This window comes from Artemia sp. Qi Xiang Cuo, chromosome 2 (genome assembly GCF_049724085.1).
Source record: "Artemia sp. Qi Xiang Cuo chromosome 2, ASM4972408v1, whole genome shotgun sequence".
Taxonomy (NCBI): Eukaryota; Metazoa; Arthropoda; class Branchiopoda; order Anostraca; family Artemiidae; genus Artemia; species Artemia sp. Qi Xiang Cuo.
This window is the reverse complement of record NC_142795.1, coordinates 59116238-59131703: the sequence shown is the minus strand read 5'-3', so window position 1 is coordinate 59131703 and position 15466 is coordinate 59116238. Positions and strand designations below refer to the sequence as shown.

The following is a 15466-nucleotide window of genomic DNA, read 5'->3' as shown; positions in this document are numbered from 1 at the left end:
TTTTGAAGGGAGGGGGGAGAGTTTCTGGAGCATTTTCCATGAGAAGAACATTTTTTCAAGGAGGGGGTGGGGGAGGGGGCAAGACTTACACATAAATTCCTCTTTTAAACTTTCCTTTGCACTTCTCAGCTAAACTAAAAAATAACAGAACCCAAATAAAATATTCCATTTTGGAAAACCCTATTTTCCGCGAGGGGGTATTTTCCAGGGGAGAGTTTTTCCTTGGGAGAGAGGGGGGGGGTAGAGCCTAGACCCGTAAGCAGTGACAGCGCGAAGGGAAACCCCATTAATGGACATAAAAAAGGAGAAATAAATCTGGCTTTAAGAGTTTGTGACATCCGATTTTTTTTTGTGACAACGAAACAGAGCTTTCTTATTAATCATTTTGACAGTCATTTACATTATGACTTTAAAAAGCACACAATGCCATCAAGGTTGAACATGTAAAAATTCTAACTTGTGTTTTACCCAATATAAGTACGGTGTTTGAGCTGCACGAGAGTTATGTTATACGAGGGTTCAGTTGCACGATGGTTCAGTTGCATGGTGGTCCAGTTGCACGGGGGTTCAGTTACACGGGGGTTTAGTTAAATGAGGTTTAGTTGCATGGGGATTGAGTTGCACGAGGGCTCAGCTAAATGGAGTTCAGTTGTACGAGGGTTCAGTTGCACGGTGGTTCAGTTGCATGGTGGTTCAGTTGTACGGTGGTTCAGTTGCTTGGGGTTCAATTACATGGTGGTTCACTTGCAATGGAACCGAGGTAAAAATGTGATCCTCATAAATATCTTAACACAGGTAAGCTAGACTTGAATATTGGTGGGAGACTTCTTAAAATTCTTAAAGGAAACCTTAAAAAAAATAACAGGTATCTTCAATTAAAAAGGAAAGAAAAATACAAACGAAACTTCAAACAAATCCTCACTTCTTTGCATTTAAAAAGATATTAACAGTTGAAAAGTGAAAAAAGTAAAATAAAAGATAATAAATGTAAAGTCCACATACCTTCAGACACCTGCCTTCAGTAACCTGTCAGACAGTACTTTTAAAATATACAGTATGGCTTTTAAAAACAAAACAAAAAAGATCTTAGGTCCAGGAAAATCAATTTCAACTGAATAAGCTTTTTCTCTAGCTTTTTCGTTTAAAAAAAGTTAATCCCAAAAGGAAAGTTGATTATTCTTGATAAATTCATGAAAGAAAGAAATTAAACGACAAAAATTTTTGGCAATTAAAATTGAGGGTCACATTTGGTATTTTCTTTAAGGAGCATAGGGACTGCACAGAGAATCATAGGATTTAGTAAAAACAAATTCATTGCCATCTAGTTCAGAAACTAAAAACAAATTTGAGACAATATCCGATTAAAGAATGCATGACGTTACTTTTTTATGTACACACAATAAAAGTAAATTTTCAACAAAAATCTTAACAAACAGCACGAGTTCTAAACAAAAAACTACAGTTATACAAAACTCTCAAGAAACTTGCAAAAGGCGTCCAGAAAGGGCAACAGTCTTACATAATTATTTAGCAGCTATACTTTGAATATAGCAGAGCCACAAGCGTATACCATATGCTTAGAAAAAGTTCATGATACATTATAGACATTGAGCAAACATATAATCTATTTCCAATACTGTGATTGTTGTGCACATACATCACTATATAGCACTAATGTTTCGAAAATTTTATCGTTACACTTAAATAAAGTCAAGATTTAAGTAAATCATGTAAAGAATTTTAGACTTGATATAACATGAATAGTTAGATGGATTTTTGAGTAGGAAATTCATTTACCCTCGATATCCACTTAGTAAATCAAAATGCAGAAAGTTATAAGACATGATTTATTGTGAAGAGCAATAATGAGAGAAATGATTTTCGGGTTTTGACTGTTAAAAAAAATTATTTTGCTAAACAAGGATAACTTTTCAGCCTTCAAGACACGACAATGCAATTTTGGTATCAAAAATAGCATTTCCTATCAACCTCCTTTGCAAGCGATAAAAGGAGCAATTATGCGACTTAGGAAAAAAGTAGAAAGCTCCAAATATCTGGAGACTAAAATCAGATGCTGGGAAACAGATTTGATTAACTCTTCTCGGTTTTTTTTTAAAACATGGAAGAAAAATTTAATTAAAAACAAAAAATAATAATAACATAACACATTTGAAATTACAGTAACTAAGATCTCAGCATGTTTTTCCTCAATATAAATGCGGGAATGTAATATACAGGTTACTTTTAATCCTTTACTCCGTGTTATTAATATAATTACTCGACAGATTTTCTTTATCGTACTCCGACTTTATCCAAAATTCGACTATTCATCCAAGCTTAAAACGCTTATTGGCACCCGCTAGCCACTCATCTTGGATTACAGGTAAACAAAGCTGGAAAATTAGTTATTTACAAAGACAATACAATCATTTGCATAATCTTCATTTCGAAGTTTTAGCTTGAACATACATACTTCAAATCAAAAGAACTTCAAAATCAGAATCTTACTATTTTACCAATGTATCACAATCTAAGATCTTTCTTTGGGTGATATATCAACTGATATCCATGTGCATAGTTTCATAAACTGAATTTTTACTCTTTTGTAGCGGAGATTTTTCAATCCGTCTACTTGGGCTCGTTTTGCTCCATTCTTCATCACACGAAACCTACAGAATACAAAGACAACAATAAAAAGAACAGTTACAGATAAAGAACAAGAGATTCAAACAAAAAGCGGAAAAGGCCTGAAAGGGAGGAAACGCGGCACAGAAGAAAACAATTTGAGCAAGCAGTCCTTTATGTTATGTCGTAGTAACCGAAATAAGAGTCTATTTCACTCTAATTTCGTAAACGGGCTGATAATTCCTCGAGTGGATCTTACTTACTGATTAAATTTGCAGATGGAGATTTAATTCAAGAAAGATAGGGAGACAAACCATGATTTTTGTTTAAGCTTCCCAAAACACAATACATGCATCCAAGGGTTTTAGATTGAAACTTTCGGCGAATGGTGAGCAGGGTGCTGAACAAAATCAAAAGACATTATTTGCATCAAGGTAGTAAAAAAGGCGCATTTACAATATTTCAGGAACGGCTAAGGGTATCAAGTCGAAATTTTCAGGGAATGTCGAGGGGAATATTGAACTAAATCAAAAGAAACTACGGGCATCGGGGTAGTCAAAACAGCACATATGCAATAACCCAGGAACATCAAGGGGCATTAAGTTGAAACCTTCAGGGAAATTTGAGAGGGGGTTTGAACTAAATCATAAGAAGCTAAGCGTATCCAGGTTGTGAAAAGGGCATATCTGCAATACCTCAGGAACTTCTGATGGTATTAAGTTGAAACGTTAAGGGAATGGTGCGGAAGGTGTGGAACAAAATCAAAGGACACTATGAGCATAAAGACCGTAAAAAGGCAACATTTGTAATATCTCAGGAATGGCTAAGGGTATTAAGTACAAATTTTTAGTCGAGAGGATGTTGTACTAGATCAAAAGAAATCAAGTGGATCATGGTTGTCAAAATGGCATACATGCAGTAGCTCAGGAGGAGTTAAGGGTAGTTAGCAAAAACTTCCAAGGAAAGTTGAGGGGATGTTGAACTAAATCAAACAACACTCCGTGCATCAAATTGTCAGAAGGGTATACCTGCTAAGTGTATTAAGTTAAAACCTTTAGGGAATGCTGAGGGTGATGTTGAACTAAAAATCTAAAGAAGCTATTTGCATCCAGATTGTCAAAATCTGCAATATCTCAGGAACCAAAGATTATTGAACGCAATTTCATGTTCCACAGGTGAACAAACCTCTGATCCTTATGGGAAGTAGAAAGAGAAGAGGAACACTAAAAAGATATGTTTTTATGGTATTATTTTTCAATTTTTCTAGAACAATTGCACTCTATGGACCAATATCAAGGGGAGCTACACAATAATTTTACACATTTTTCTCCCATTCAAATCCCAGATAAAAAGTTCTTCCACAAAAGCTGAAGACCTTAATACCCAAGATATTCCCTACACCTAAGGCCTTCCCTGTACTAAAGACAATCCCAAGGCATTTCTTATACCCAAGGCCTTTTTTTTAGAACCATATTCGAACTCTTATATAAAGTCATCATAATATGAGATTATCCCCTTTGTATTGGCAAAACCAAATTCTATGCATTTTTTTGTCTGATAAATGTACCATCTTACAGACACAAACGGTCTTCTCTTGCAAACAAGTTCACATACATTATCAGGTACATGCCTAATATTCAGTCAATAGAGCTATTAACTTTGTATTTAACTATTAACTATTTTACAAGCACGATTGCTCTCTTGATCTTCAGATTGTTACCAACAACTTTTCACTTTTTGTTCACAGATGGTATATGTATTAATATCGTATGTAATTGAAAAAGGTATTAAAGGGCAGTGTGTAATAATATCTTAGAGCTGATATTTAATGGATTTCAGCGACTCGCTTTCTATTTATACAATCCGATTTGTGATAAGTTTTCAGTCTGAATGGGAATATCGGGGTTTACTTCAATTCCAAAAAAATACTTATTTTTGCGGATATCCAGACACTGTTCAGTACTTAAAGCAAGCAGGCGCTTGGTCACTCAAGTGGCAAACTTATGACTTCTAGTTGATTGGCTCAGATAAAAAAAAAAAAAAAAAAAAAAAAAAAAAAAAAAAACCTAGATCAGGCAAGAGGTCTGACAAGTCATGATTTCTTTTGGCATACAGCACGCAAACAAATGATATACACACATAAAATAAAGCAAAAGGAATGGTGAAATAGAACACAACGGCGAAATGGTTGCTCAACTCTGACCTAGATCTTACTCTTTGATTTTTAATTACGTTTTCTACTAGTAAATAAATAAAGTATATTAGAAAGAAATCGTCATGGTCTGACAAAAAACAAAACATTAAATGATAGAAAATAAAAATTGTTAGCATCATAGACTTAGAAAATTTCAATAGCAGATGAAAATATATGAGAGGCGAAGGGGTGGCTTCCTTAGTGATACCGAAGAAAATCATATACTTGAGTGAGGGTATACTACTAAATGATTGCCCAACATTAAGGAAAACTAACCAACAACTAACATGAAGTCCATAGGGTAGACCAGGTCGTAAGTTAGAAGGGAAAATAATGAACACAAAAAAACAAAGCAAAACATAATCCAATACAAAGAACATTAAATGAAAAAAAGTGAATTGTTTATAGACAAAAACAGAAAAATGGTCAAATGCTGTCAATTAAATCAGTAAGGTTTCATTAGTCTATATGGGTTTCAACGCTCTAGCACATGTGCCTTCGGGTTAGTTTTCAGTTCACTTGATGCTAGGGAATAATTTTTATGTTTTCTTAAATCACACGAATAATTCTTGTAAATACTGTGGAGGAGATACGTCAATGAGAAGATAGGTGGGCAACTGAAAAAGGTAGAATAACTTAAATATCTTAGAAGCACCATTTCTCAAGATACTACCAGTAAAATAAATATATAAAACTGAATAATTTCTATTATTCCTAAATTTTAGTTAAGCAAAAAACATAAAAAATAAATCAAATATCAAAAACAAGCTATGGGCATTTGAGGTATCATTCTCAATATTAACGTTACAATTAAAAAAACAAAAACTTTTGACGGTGTGATTATACAAACTAAATTTTTGAATGGTAGCCTGCTGGGAATAGGAACGAAGGAAACCTTTGGCAATTCAGTAGCGTTTTGATACATCAAGTGGCTTGGGCGTGTCTTAAATATGCGAGATCAGTACTATCTTGGTTAAAATCCCCAGATAAATTAAAGGAAGGGAAAAGAAAACAGGTATGAATGCCCTAGCCTTATAAGAAACAGTTTATAAGGACACAAAGGTAGAACTTTTGGGGACATAAAATGGGATGCTGAAATGGGTTCACAAAGAAAAATAAATCTAAAATTAGAGAAACAGTGCAAAAGGAAAGACTTACCGACTAGGATTAGGTTTGGCCTTGCTATGCGATAACATGACATATCTAGCAATATTAGCTGGATAACGTGAAATAAGCAGCTTTTTATAGCGAATACGATTGCTCATATCATCATCTTCTCCTCCCCATCCCCAAAACATGTTGCTAAAGCCATTCACCTTTTCAAAGTGAGATCGGTTCATGGCCGACACACCACCAAATAAACCCTGGTAAGGTAACCTAAATAAAGAAAAAAACAAGAAATTAGTCCGTTTTTTACAATGCGTAAAGAATAGGCATCAGATGTCAGAAAAAATGGGGGGGGGGCAGCTGCCCCCCCTACCCAGGCCTAAAGACTCCACTGCTTTTATCAGTATTTTCCACACTTAAAATATTTTCATTATGATCCGTTTATTTTTAAGCGTTTTAATGAAGGCTCCCCCCCCCTCTCGCCAATATGAATTCCTGAGTGAATCCTACTTTTATCACATTCTTTCATGACTTTTGAATTTTGATAAAAATCTGGCTTTGGTATTGTCGTCCCCATTACCAAGATGACATATCTCTCCTCCCCCTCCCATTTTCAAAAACAAATTTAAAGTGGATAGATCCCAATCCATTTTATCGGAAGCTATACAAGTCATTCAAGAAATGCCACATTCCAAGTTTTTAATTATTGAAGACTGTCTGTCAAAATCTGCTATAGTATGCGCTAAAAGTAAATTGAGACAAACAAAATATGTAGTATGTTTGGAATTTGCTTAGTTCATTTTCAAAATAATTGAGATTATTGCATTCTTGAAGTTATTCATCCTCTAAAGTATTAATTATATACAGCAACGCACGAGGACCTTATATTTTCTCCGAAGAAAACTGTCGGAATCAAATATAGAAGAAGGGTTGACATGTGAGCAAAAACATGTCAGTGCCTCTAAGTAAAAAATTACCAAAAAACTTTTATATGTCAAATAGCAGAATTAAGCCAAAATTTATATTGGATAAAACACTAACTTGTGAAAACACTATGCGTTTTTCATGGAATTTAAGTCCTATAGCAAAAAAACAATCATGCGAAAAGTTTAAGAACTGACGTTCGCTTCCCACAAAATAAAAAAAATGCGATTCTGACCCTTTAATTTTCGGCATGACGATACTTTTTGAGTACATACATATATATATATGTATAATATATATATATATATATATATATATATATATATATATATATATATATATATATATATATATATGTGTGTATATATATATATATACATATACATCCAGCACTCGTCACGTGGTAGGCTTGTATATACTTGATTCTCCAATCACGCATTAGCACAATCATCGGGTTATTCTTTAGCTTGATTCACATGTTCGTTTGCAGTTCAATGTGATTATTGATGTTTCTTGTTCCTTGCCTTTTTCTTTAGCTGTTCGAAGTCATTTGTCATCTTGTGTAATTTTGCACGGGTCATAGATACTAAAAATCTAAAAATTTCCTGTTTATCCTTCACAGTCTCACACAAGCTAAACTCACACATTCCTTCATTCCATGTAATTTTGCTTTGTCTTTTAACTACAAATCTCATTATGATGCTTTCTAGTTTTGAACTCAATGTGATTTTTGTTGTTTCTTATTAGATGCCTTTTTCTTCAGCTGTTCAGAGCATATTGTCATCTTGTGTAATTTTGCATGCATCATAGATACTATAAACGATAAGACCACTGCTGGGAGAAAAATGGTGTAATATATATTCTAACAGATACTAGTCCTTACTTGCCAAGACTTCCTTTAGGTGGTTGAAGAGTTTTTTACAATCAATTTCAAGACTATGTTTTTTTTAAACACAATTTAAAACCATCTTATGAAGTTTAATGAGACTGAATCATGATTCTATTTGTTATTTACTGAGCCTATAGATTACATGAGCGCCCCCAGGAAATGTACCAATAGGGGAAAGCGCTACCAGAAGCTTTGTTTTTACCAAGATTCAAACGGGTATTTCACATTTTTTAAATGACTTCTTGTTTCATAAAGGGGAGCCATTCCCTCTCCCCTCACGAATGTCCATGATAAAGTAGGCTACTTACGATCCAAAGTACTGGAAATCAGCAAACATTTGCCTTGAAACTCTCTATTTTTTCCTTTTCTAAAAGTCGAAAATCGAGCTATTATAAGTGTGCATTATGCCCCCTTCACTTGATGCCCTACGCATGTGCTTATTGTGTATACTCAGCAATCCAGCCTGGGCTAAAGCAACAGAATATGTACGCTGGTATTAAGCACTTGGAGTTAACTTTCCATAGAGGGAAAACATTTTTTTTCTAGTAGAAACAGCGTTTCAGCTAATTTCTAAAGAAAACAACCGATATAGTGATTAAATAAAGAAAGTTAAAATTAATAACTGAAATCAAAATATTGTGAATGCACTTTCTTACTTGTAGTCAAAAACATCCACAGCAACTGACATATGTCTAGGCATTTCAGGACACGAATAAATATTTCTATCGTCTTCAGGCAAGAGATCAACGTCATGAAAAATAAAACACTGGTAATCATACTGCCGAAGTGCCTCGGCGGCCCCAATATTCATCAGCATGGCTCTATTAAATAAAGATTTACCTGAAAAGAAGTTAATCAAATATATTTCTAGAAGTACAGTTTTCGAGTAAAATATGGGTTCAAACAGAACAGACTTTACATATTTCTATATATTGTAAATTCTAAGACTTAGGTAATAAAGGATGGTAAGGAATGTCTACAGTACGCTCCTTGTAAACTCGCACGACATTTTGTTACAGTGCATAACAGAGTCCAATCTTTTCCAGTTTTATTTTTTTATACAATGAAAAATGCTCTTCAGAGCTTTATATTGGACTAATCGTGAAAATGTGACAAACTTGACCAGACACAATTTATTTTCATCAGAAACTTTTTTTTAATTATTACCATTAAGATAAACGAAAATGACAGTTACCATTCCTAAACAAGCTTCAAACGGCGATCCTTTCTCACTTGATGGCTTTTTTAGAAACGCATTTTTAAATTTCCAGTTAATATGAGCTAGAGTTTGTTCTTTACTAGTTTGCACCTGACGCTACAGCCTTGATGATACCTATCATCGACATTTCAATTTTACTGCACTCTAAATAAGTGAAAATTCTTGACACTTCTCTAACACAAAAAAAATTCTTTTTTTTTATCTTTTACCTGTTTTCAGGTTTGCTTCTTCAGTCAGTTTACCACTGAAATTACCTCAGCCTTATTAGAAGACAGTAACTTTTGCATATAAAAACCATTAGTATGTTTAGGCAGCATCTCATCCACTCAGCTGAAGACTTGATTAAGTTGCCTTATTATATTTTATATTACATAATCGCAGGACAATTTAGAGTGTTTTTATTCCCAGAATTTGATCCCGGAGCGTCTCCACAACAACCAAACAAGAAGAAGAAGAGGTTCTTCCATGTTTACCATGTTTCAGCTTTTTCGGTATAAGAATAGATTTTGAGTTAGATGTACCATGTATGCTTCGATTTTCGTTAAATCTGAGGCAAAGATCAAAGGTGGTATTATATTTGGCTCACAGATATAAAATTTATTGGCGTGTAAAATATCCAGCTAATTTTATCTCTGGTCATTTTAGTTATCACTATTCTACAAATATTGGAAAATATCCCAAGTCAGTTTTTTTTTATCTAGTTTTATACATATGTCTTGCATAATCTACGAAGCGATGATATAATTAAAATTTGATTGATTCGCCTTTGAAACCTTAAATTTAATGCATGGGTAGTACTGAGATGACACTTTTTTGTCCTAATTCTTCAGCTTCAAGAAATTAATATCTATTATGTTTCAGTGTCCCAAAAGAGACGAAGAAAAAAAAAGAGAGAAAAGTAGACACACCAATGCTTCCTATCCGAAAAATGATTTTTCATATTGGTCCAGACGGAGGATTGTAATTCTCCTAAATTGGGGGACTGTAAGTCTCTCTGAAGTGTATGAACTCATACTTAATATATGAATTTAATTATTTTTTTCGACGTGTTGCTCATACCCAAAACTTACCGCATAATGATTGATGGTGTCCTATGCAATGGCAAGACAGTAACTTTGGACAGCTGTTGTCTATACGACATTAGAGAATGAATACTTCCTCGCTACCTCGTTGCCAAGTCCAACAATTTTTTGTACATAATCAAACAGTTCGTGGTAACGAACTGTTTGAAATTGAACTGTGGTAACGAACTGTTTGAAAACGAACAGAAATTATTCCGTATATGAAAGGGGCTGTCCCCTCCTCAATACCTCGCTCTTTACGCTAAAGTTTGAATCTGTCACACAACTTTTTTTTTTAAACAATAAAAAAAATTAGCGTAAAGAGCGAGGTATTGAGGAGGGGACAGCCCCTTTCATATACGGAATAAGTTCTGTTCGTTTTAAGTTTTAATGTCGCTCCTTACTTTCAGTTAAAAAAAACTTGTTTTTTTTATTTAATAAATACTATCAGAGTTGATGGGCTTTTTAAAAGCAGAATATAAATCCTGTCTCGTATTATGTCCTCGAAGCGGTAGAACTTGTAATAGCTCTTTTTTTACTTGGAAGTCATCAAAACCATTCTTACAAAAATAGCCAACTGAGCTGTATTAACCATATTGGTTGATTCGTCAAGTTGCAAGGAATAATGACTGCAGCGATTTAAGTCAAGTTTTCAGTTGTGAAACTACATCGGAAATCATTTATTCAACTCTTCTCAAAACTGTAGTTGCAGAAAACAGCACAGATTGAGTAGCAGACATCGCCCTTGTTTTTAAACTTGTTAAATAATACATCTCCAGCTTCTAAAATGCAGCCTTGATTAATTCACCTTCTTGATACAGGTTTATTTTCATCAATAATGGATTAAAAGAAGCTGGAGGTTGCAGAAATACTCAAATTCCATCTATCCAAAAGCCCGCCAGATGACATTGCCTACTTGACGTCAAAGTCTAGACGTAGATGACGAGGGAAAAGAGGCGGGCGACAAAAACAGCGTTTCTTGATTCCCGTCCATATTTCAGAGAACAGAATGAAACTACATGGAAGTAAGAGACCTTGGATACTAACGGCAGTTCAATATACGCCTCCGTACGAGATTGTACCTCCGCTTTTACCATGGTATTAAGAACCAGTCATAATGACTGCTTCAGACGCACCTTGCCTGAAACCTGAAGTATTTACAGCAAAGACGCGATTACCTAATATCTTGCTATGTAATGCAAGGTCTCTAAACAATAAGGTAGACGAGCTAGAAGTTCTTATCAAACAGACGAGTTGCCCGATTGCAGCTGTTACTGAATACTGGGATATTTCTGACGAAACTGGCCGTATAAATGGTTATATAAACCTGTTTAATACAAGAGGCGATCGAGGCTTGCAGCCCCGCAGTGGAGGTATTGGCGTGTATATTCGGCAAGACACACCGTACAAGCTGTTAAGCCACCCAACGGACACTCATCATGAATTGACATGGGCTGAATGCAAGCCAAACTTTCTCTCTATACAATTGTCATTTCTTATACTCGCAGTTGCGTACTATCATGAAACTGCTAAGAACAGGAAACTCCTGATACATTATCTACAAACGTTTATTGACAATATGCGCTGTCAGTACGCTGCTCCTGCGTTAATAGTAACTGGCGATTTCAATCAAACTCACAAGCAATGGGTGTCAAGCATGCTCGACTTGCAGCAAGTTGTGGAAATTCCCACCACCAGAGTGGTAGTACACTGGATCTGATACTTACCAAGCTTTCTGACTATTACCTGCCTCCCCGTTCCCTCGGTCCACTACAAAGTTCTGATTACTTCATTATTCTGTGGCTAGCTAAGACTACTTTCCCCAGACCAAAGAAGAAGTTTACAACTCGACCCATACCAAAGGAGTCTAACTGTTCTTTCGGAAGATGGATAAGAACCTTCGACTTTCACGAAATTTGTTCATTAACAGACATCAACCTCAATGTCGAGTCACTAACTTTTCAACTCCTGCAGAAATATTTTAAACATTTCCCACTAAAACAGTTATGGTAGCCAGTCAAACTTCTAATTAAATATGCATCATTCCTGGCTAAACCTTAGGCGTCCGTAATAAATCAATGCAAAATCAGATCTTCCCTCAATGCATGGAAGAGAGCATATGTCATAACCAAAGTGAAGGACCCGAAATCGTATGAACAACTCTGTCCAATTTCAATAACTCCGAATCTCGCCAAGGTCACCGAATCTTTTATATATCGTGAATCCTGACGCAAATCAAACCTCCCCTAGACCCTTTCCAGTATGCCTGTTTGAAAGGAAGCAGCCCTGCCCATTATCTTGTGCGTCTCTATCACCTGATAACTGAATGGCTAGACAGGGGAAACGCCATAGTAGACCTTCTGCTCGCTGATTACCGTAAAGCGTTCAATCTGCCATATCACTGCTGTGCAAAACCTGAAAGATATGAGGGCTAGAAAACAGACCCTGCTGTTGATAGTCGATTTTCTCAGAAGCCGTCATCAGTGTGTGCGCTTTCTGCAGGAAATCTCAACTCTGAATGGGCTGAAATAACACTTGGTGCTCCCCAAGGTACCAAGCTCGCTGCCTTACTGTTCTTGGCTGTGATAAACTATGTTCTCGTTGAATTTGATGAACGACTTAATTACGTCGATGATCTGTCCGCCTTGCTCAAATTTCTCGTGGATAAATCACAAGCAATACCCCAGTTCCAATGTGAATTGAAAGACAATTTCACCGATTAGTGAAGGAATAATGAACTTCAAATTAATGTAAATAAAATAAAAGTGATGCGTTTTAATCTGCTTAAAAGGGACGTAGCTTGTCCTGAACCCTGGTTCCCAACCACTTCAACTGCAATTATTTTTGTTGTGACTTTCAGTACTGACTGTTCTTTTAGCTACCACGTTTCTAACCTTGTGAAAAAGGGCAACTATGCTTTTCGATCACTGACTACACTCCGACGACTAGGTTTCCCAGTGAATCAGTTACGACTAGCGTATATCTACTATATACACAAGTTGATAGAATACACGTGCCCTGTTATGGGACCACAGGTGCACAATCTTGACTACTTAAGTGACGATCTCGAGGCTGTTCAAAATCGGACGATAAAAATCCTACAGTGCCCCAAATATGACACATATGCAACTGCAACGTTGGAAATACCAGCGCTGAGAGAACGGAGACTCCATCTCATGTGCAAATTTGGACAGTCGCTCCTCGCTATTGAAAAACACAGTACGTTGTTGCTTCCTTTTAAAGCCAATATTTGACGCACGAACAAGTTCGAGCAAATAAGATGTAGAACGAATCGCTTCAGAAATTCTTTGATTCCGTTTTAAACAAGTGTCATTAATCATGTTTAGTTTTCCTCTTCTTTTTTTTCCTGTGTTACAAGAGATAGCGCAATTTAGTTGAGGATTTTGCAAATAATATGAAAGCTGTTTTAAATATATAAATCCTGAATCTTTTTAAACAAGAAAAGATGCCCAAAAATTTGCTTCTTTCTAATTTTCAGAAAAATTGAGATTTGTGAGTATTTAACTAGGATTTTAGTTGTACTACCTTCTCTTTTCTCTAAGGAAGAATTCTGAGCTAAATCCTTTTCAATGCTAGAGTGAATGATTTTGTTAAGACGTTCAAGGTTCCCTTTCCTGCCAATTGATTCGCTTGCATTACAAAATAAGCAGAAACACTTGTCCTTTGCCTGGGTAAATATGCTATCAGTCTCTCATTCATCATGAAAATGATAAGTTTTTTTGTATTTTTTTAAGCCAATGGCGTGCCACGGAACCACTGTAATAAGTTTGTGGTAGATATATCTAAGGGAGGTTCTTGACCGATAATGCAATCTGCAACGGGTTAAGCATTGCAGGTACATGTTGTTTAGGCTTTTCTAAAGCACAATACATATTGTATCCATAATGACTAAAATTAAAGGCACTAACCAAACATAGGAAGTAATGTCGATCGGATTTGATTATGCTGCCCACTATAATCCCATTGCAATTCCAATTGCGCGAAAGGGTTAACCAAGAAACAAAAAGGATTATTTATGCTATATGCAGAGTCCAAAAGATAAATAAAATGCCCCCACTCCTAAATAGACAGACCATAATTGAATGGCAGATTCGTCGGTCACTAGCTCTGGGTTTTCTTTCGTGACTCATGTGCGTGAGATGAGTAGCGCAAATTACATTAGTCATCAAAAGCTCTGTGTTTGAAAATTCCCCACGAGCTACCAAAAAGTTGCGTGAGAGCTACCAGTAGCGGTTGATGGTTTGGCGATCTCTGTTTTAATGTTTAGAAAGACGATTTTTGGTATTCTTTGTTTTTGTATTTTTTTTCTTTTTGGTATGAAGTTATTTTCAAAAGCTGTTTTTCTTTTCTTAGAGGGATTGTGAGAAAATCAGGCCTAAGCGAGCACTGAAAGCCCAAAACCTCAATTAACCTTGACAGCAAGATCAAGTACTTGAAAATGAACTGCAAACAAACATTTTATACCACAAGTACCCACATGTCATATGATAACAGGAATTTTTCGTCATATTTTGGCATCATATATACCCTATTTGGAGCAAAAGCAATATTCGCAAGCTCTTGAAACACTTAAATCACCACATAGGTAGATTTGTCTTTGGACCAACCTCTTTTCTGGACTTTTGCACGCCAGTAATACGGTTGATCAAGATTCTCAATGCAAAAATATTCAACTTAATGCCGTCTTTATTGCATTGACCCTTCCAGGAACTCTAATAGGAGTAGAAAAGAAGTAAGCCAAATAGGTTCTGCTTTATGTACTCATCACTGAGTACAATTACAGATTCCAAGATTATGAATTACAGATTCCTAGACCGAATCCTAAATCAAATAACATGTATTATGTCTGTAGTTGGCATCGAGTCTTGCAGTGATGCAAGTTGTATACTGGTAAATTCGTATTTGAACAAAATATGGATGTTAATTTCCCCAATTTTTTTCAAAGTCAATGGGAAACTTACATAAGATCCCTAAATTAGAGGAATCAGGAAAATCTTCCCAGGATAGAAGAAGGAGATAACATGTTAGAAGAAAAAATATTTAGGTTTAATTTTTTCAAATTTTCACAGATTTTGATGTTTACATGCAATTTCCCGAAGGAATTCTTCCTATCCGCCTGCAGGGAATTATCTATGATCAAATACCTTAAATTAATAAAAAGTTTCAAACTTTATAACGTATCATCCGATTAAGGGTTTAATAAGGAATACAAGACAATGCAATCAATTATGAAATGTGTCTATTTACCCCTTATCCAACCTCAAGTTAAAATATTCCCTCTAAAGCTAAGTCATCAATTTAATCCTGTGTAACATCTTTATTATGTTTATTATCCAGTCTATGGGTGAGTCTATACACATGGAGCTATAATAGAAATGTGCTAAAAGAGTATATGCAACTACTGTTAAATTTTTCAAGGATTTTCA

The 15466-nt window shown here is 35.4% G+C and overlaps 1 protein-coding gene across 2 annotated transcripts in view; it reads right to left on the bottom strand.

Annotated features, from left to right (window-relative positions):
- Nucleotides 1-58: 58 nt before the first annotated feature.
- The window catches only part of LOC148955439 (beta1,4-N-acetylgalactosaminyltransferase A-like), a 34734-nt gene continuing 19326 nt past the window's right edge, over nucleotides 59-15466 (bottom strand). The window contains exons 4-6 of one of the 2 annotated variants that reach the window (XM_089108204.1): nucleotides 8396-8579; nucleotides 5978-6196; nucleotides 59-2669 (exon numbers count right to left, since the gene is read on the bottom strand). In XM_089108204.1, coding sequence (XP_088964330.1) covers nucleotides 2531-2669; nucleotides 5978-6196; nucleotides 8396-8579 — 542 coding nt within the window. In that variant the 3' untranslated portion in view covers nucleotides 59-2530. The remainder of the gene's footprint in view (nucleotides 2670-5977; nucleotides 6197-8395; nucleotides 8580-15466) is intronic. The other variant, XM_089108203.1, reaches the window with a different exon arrangement.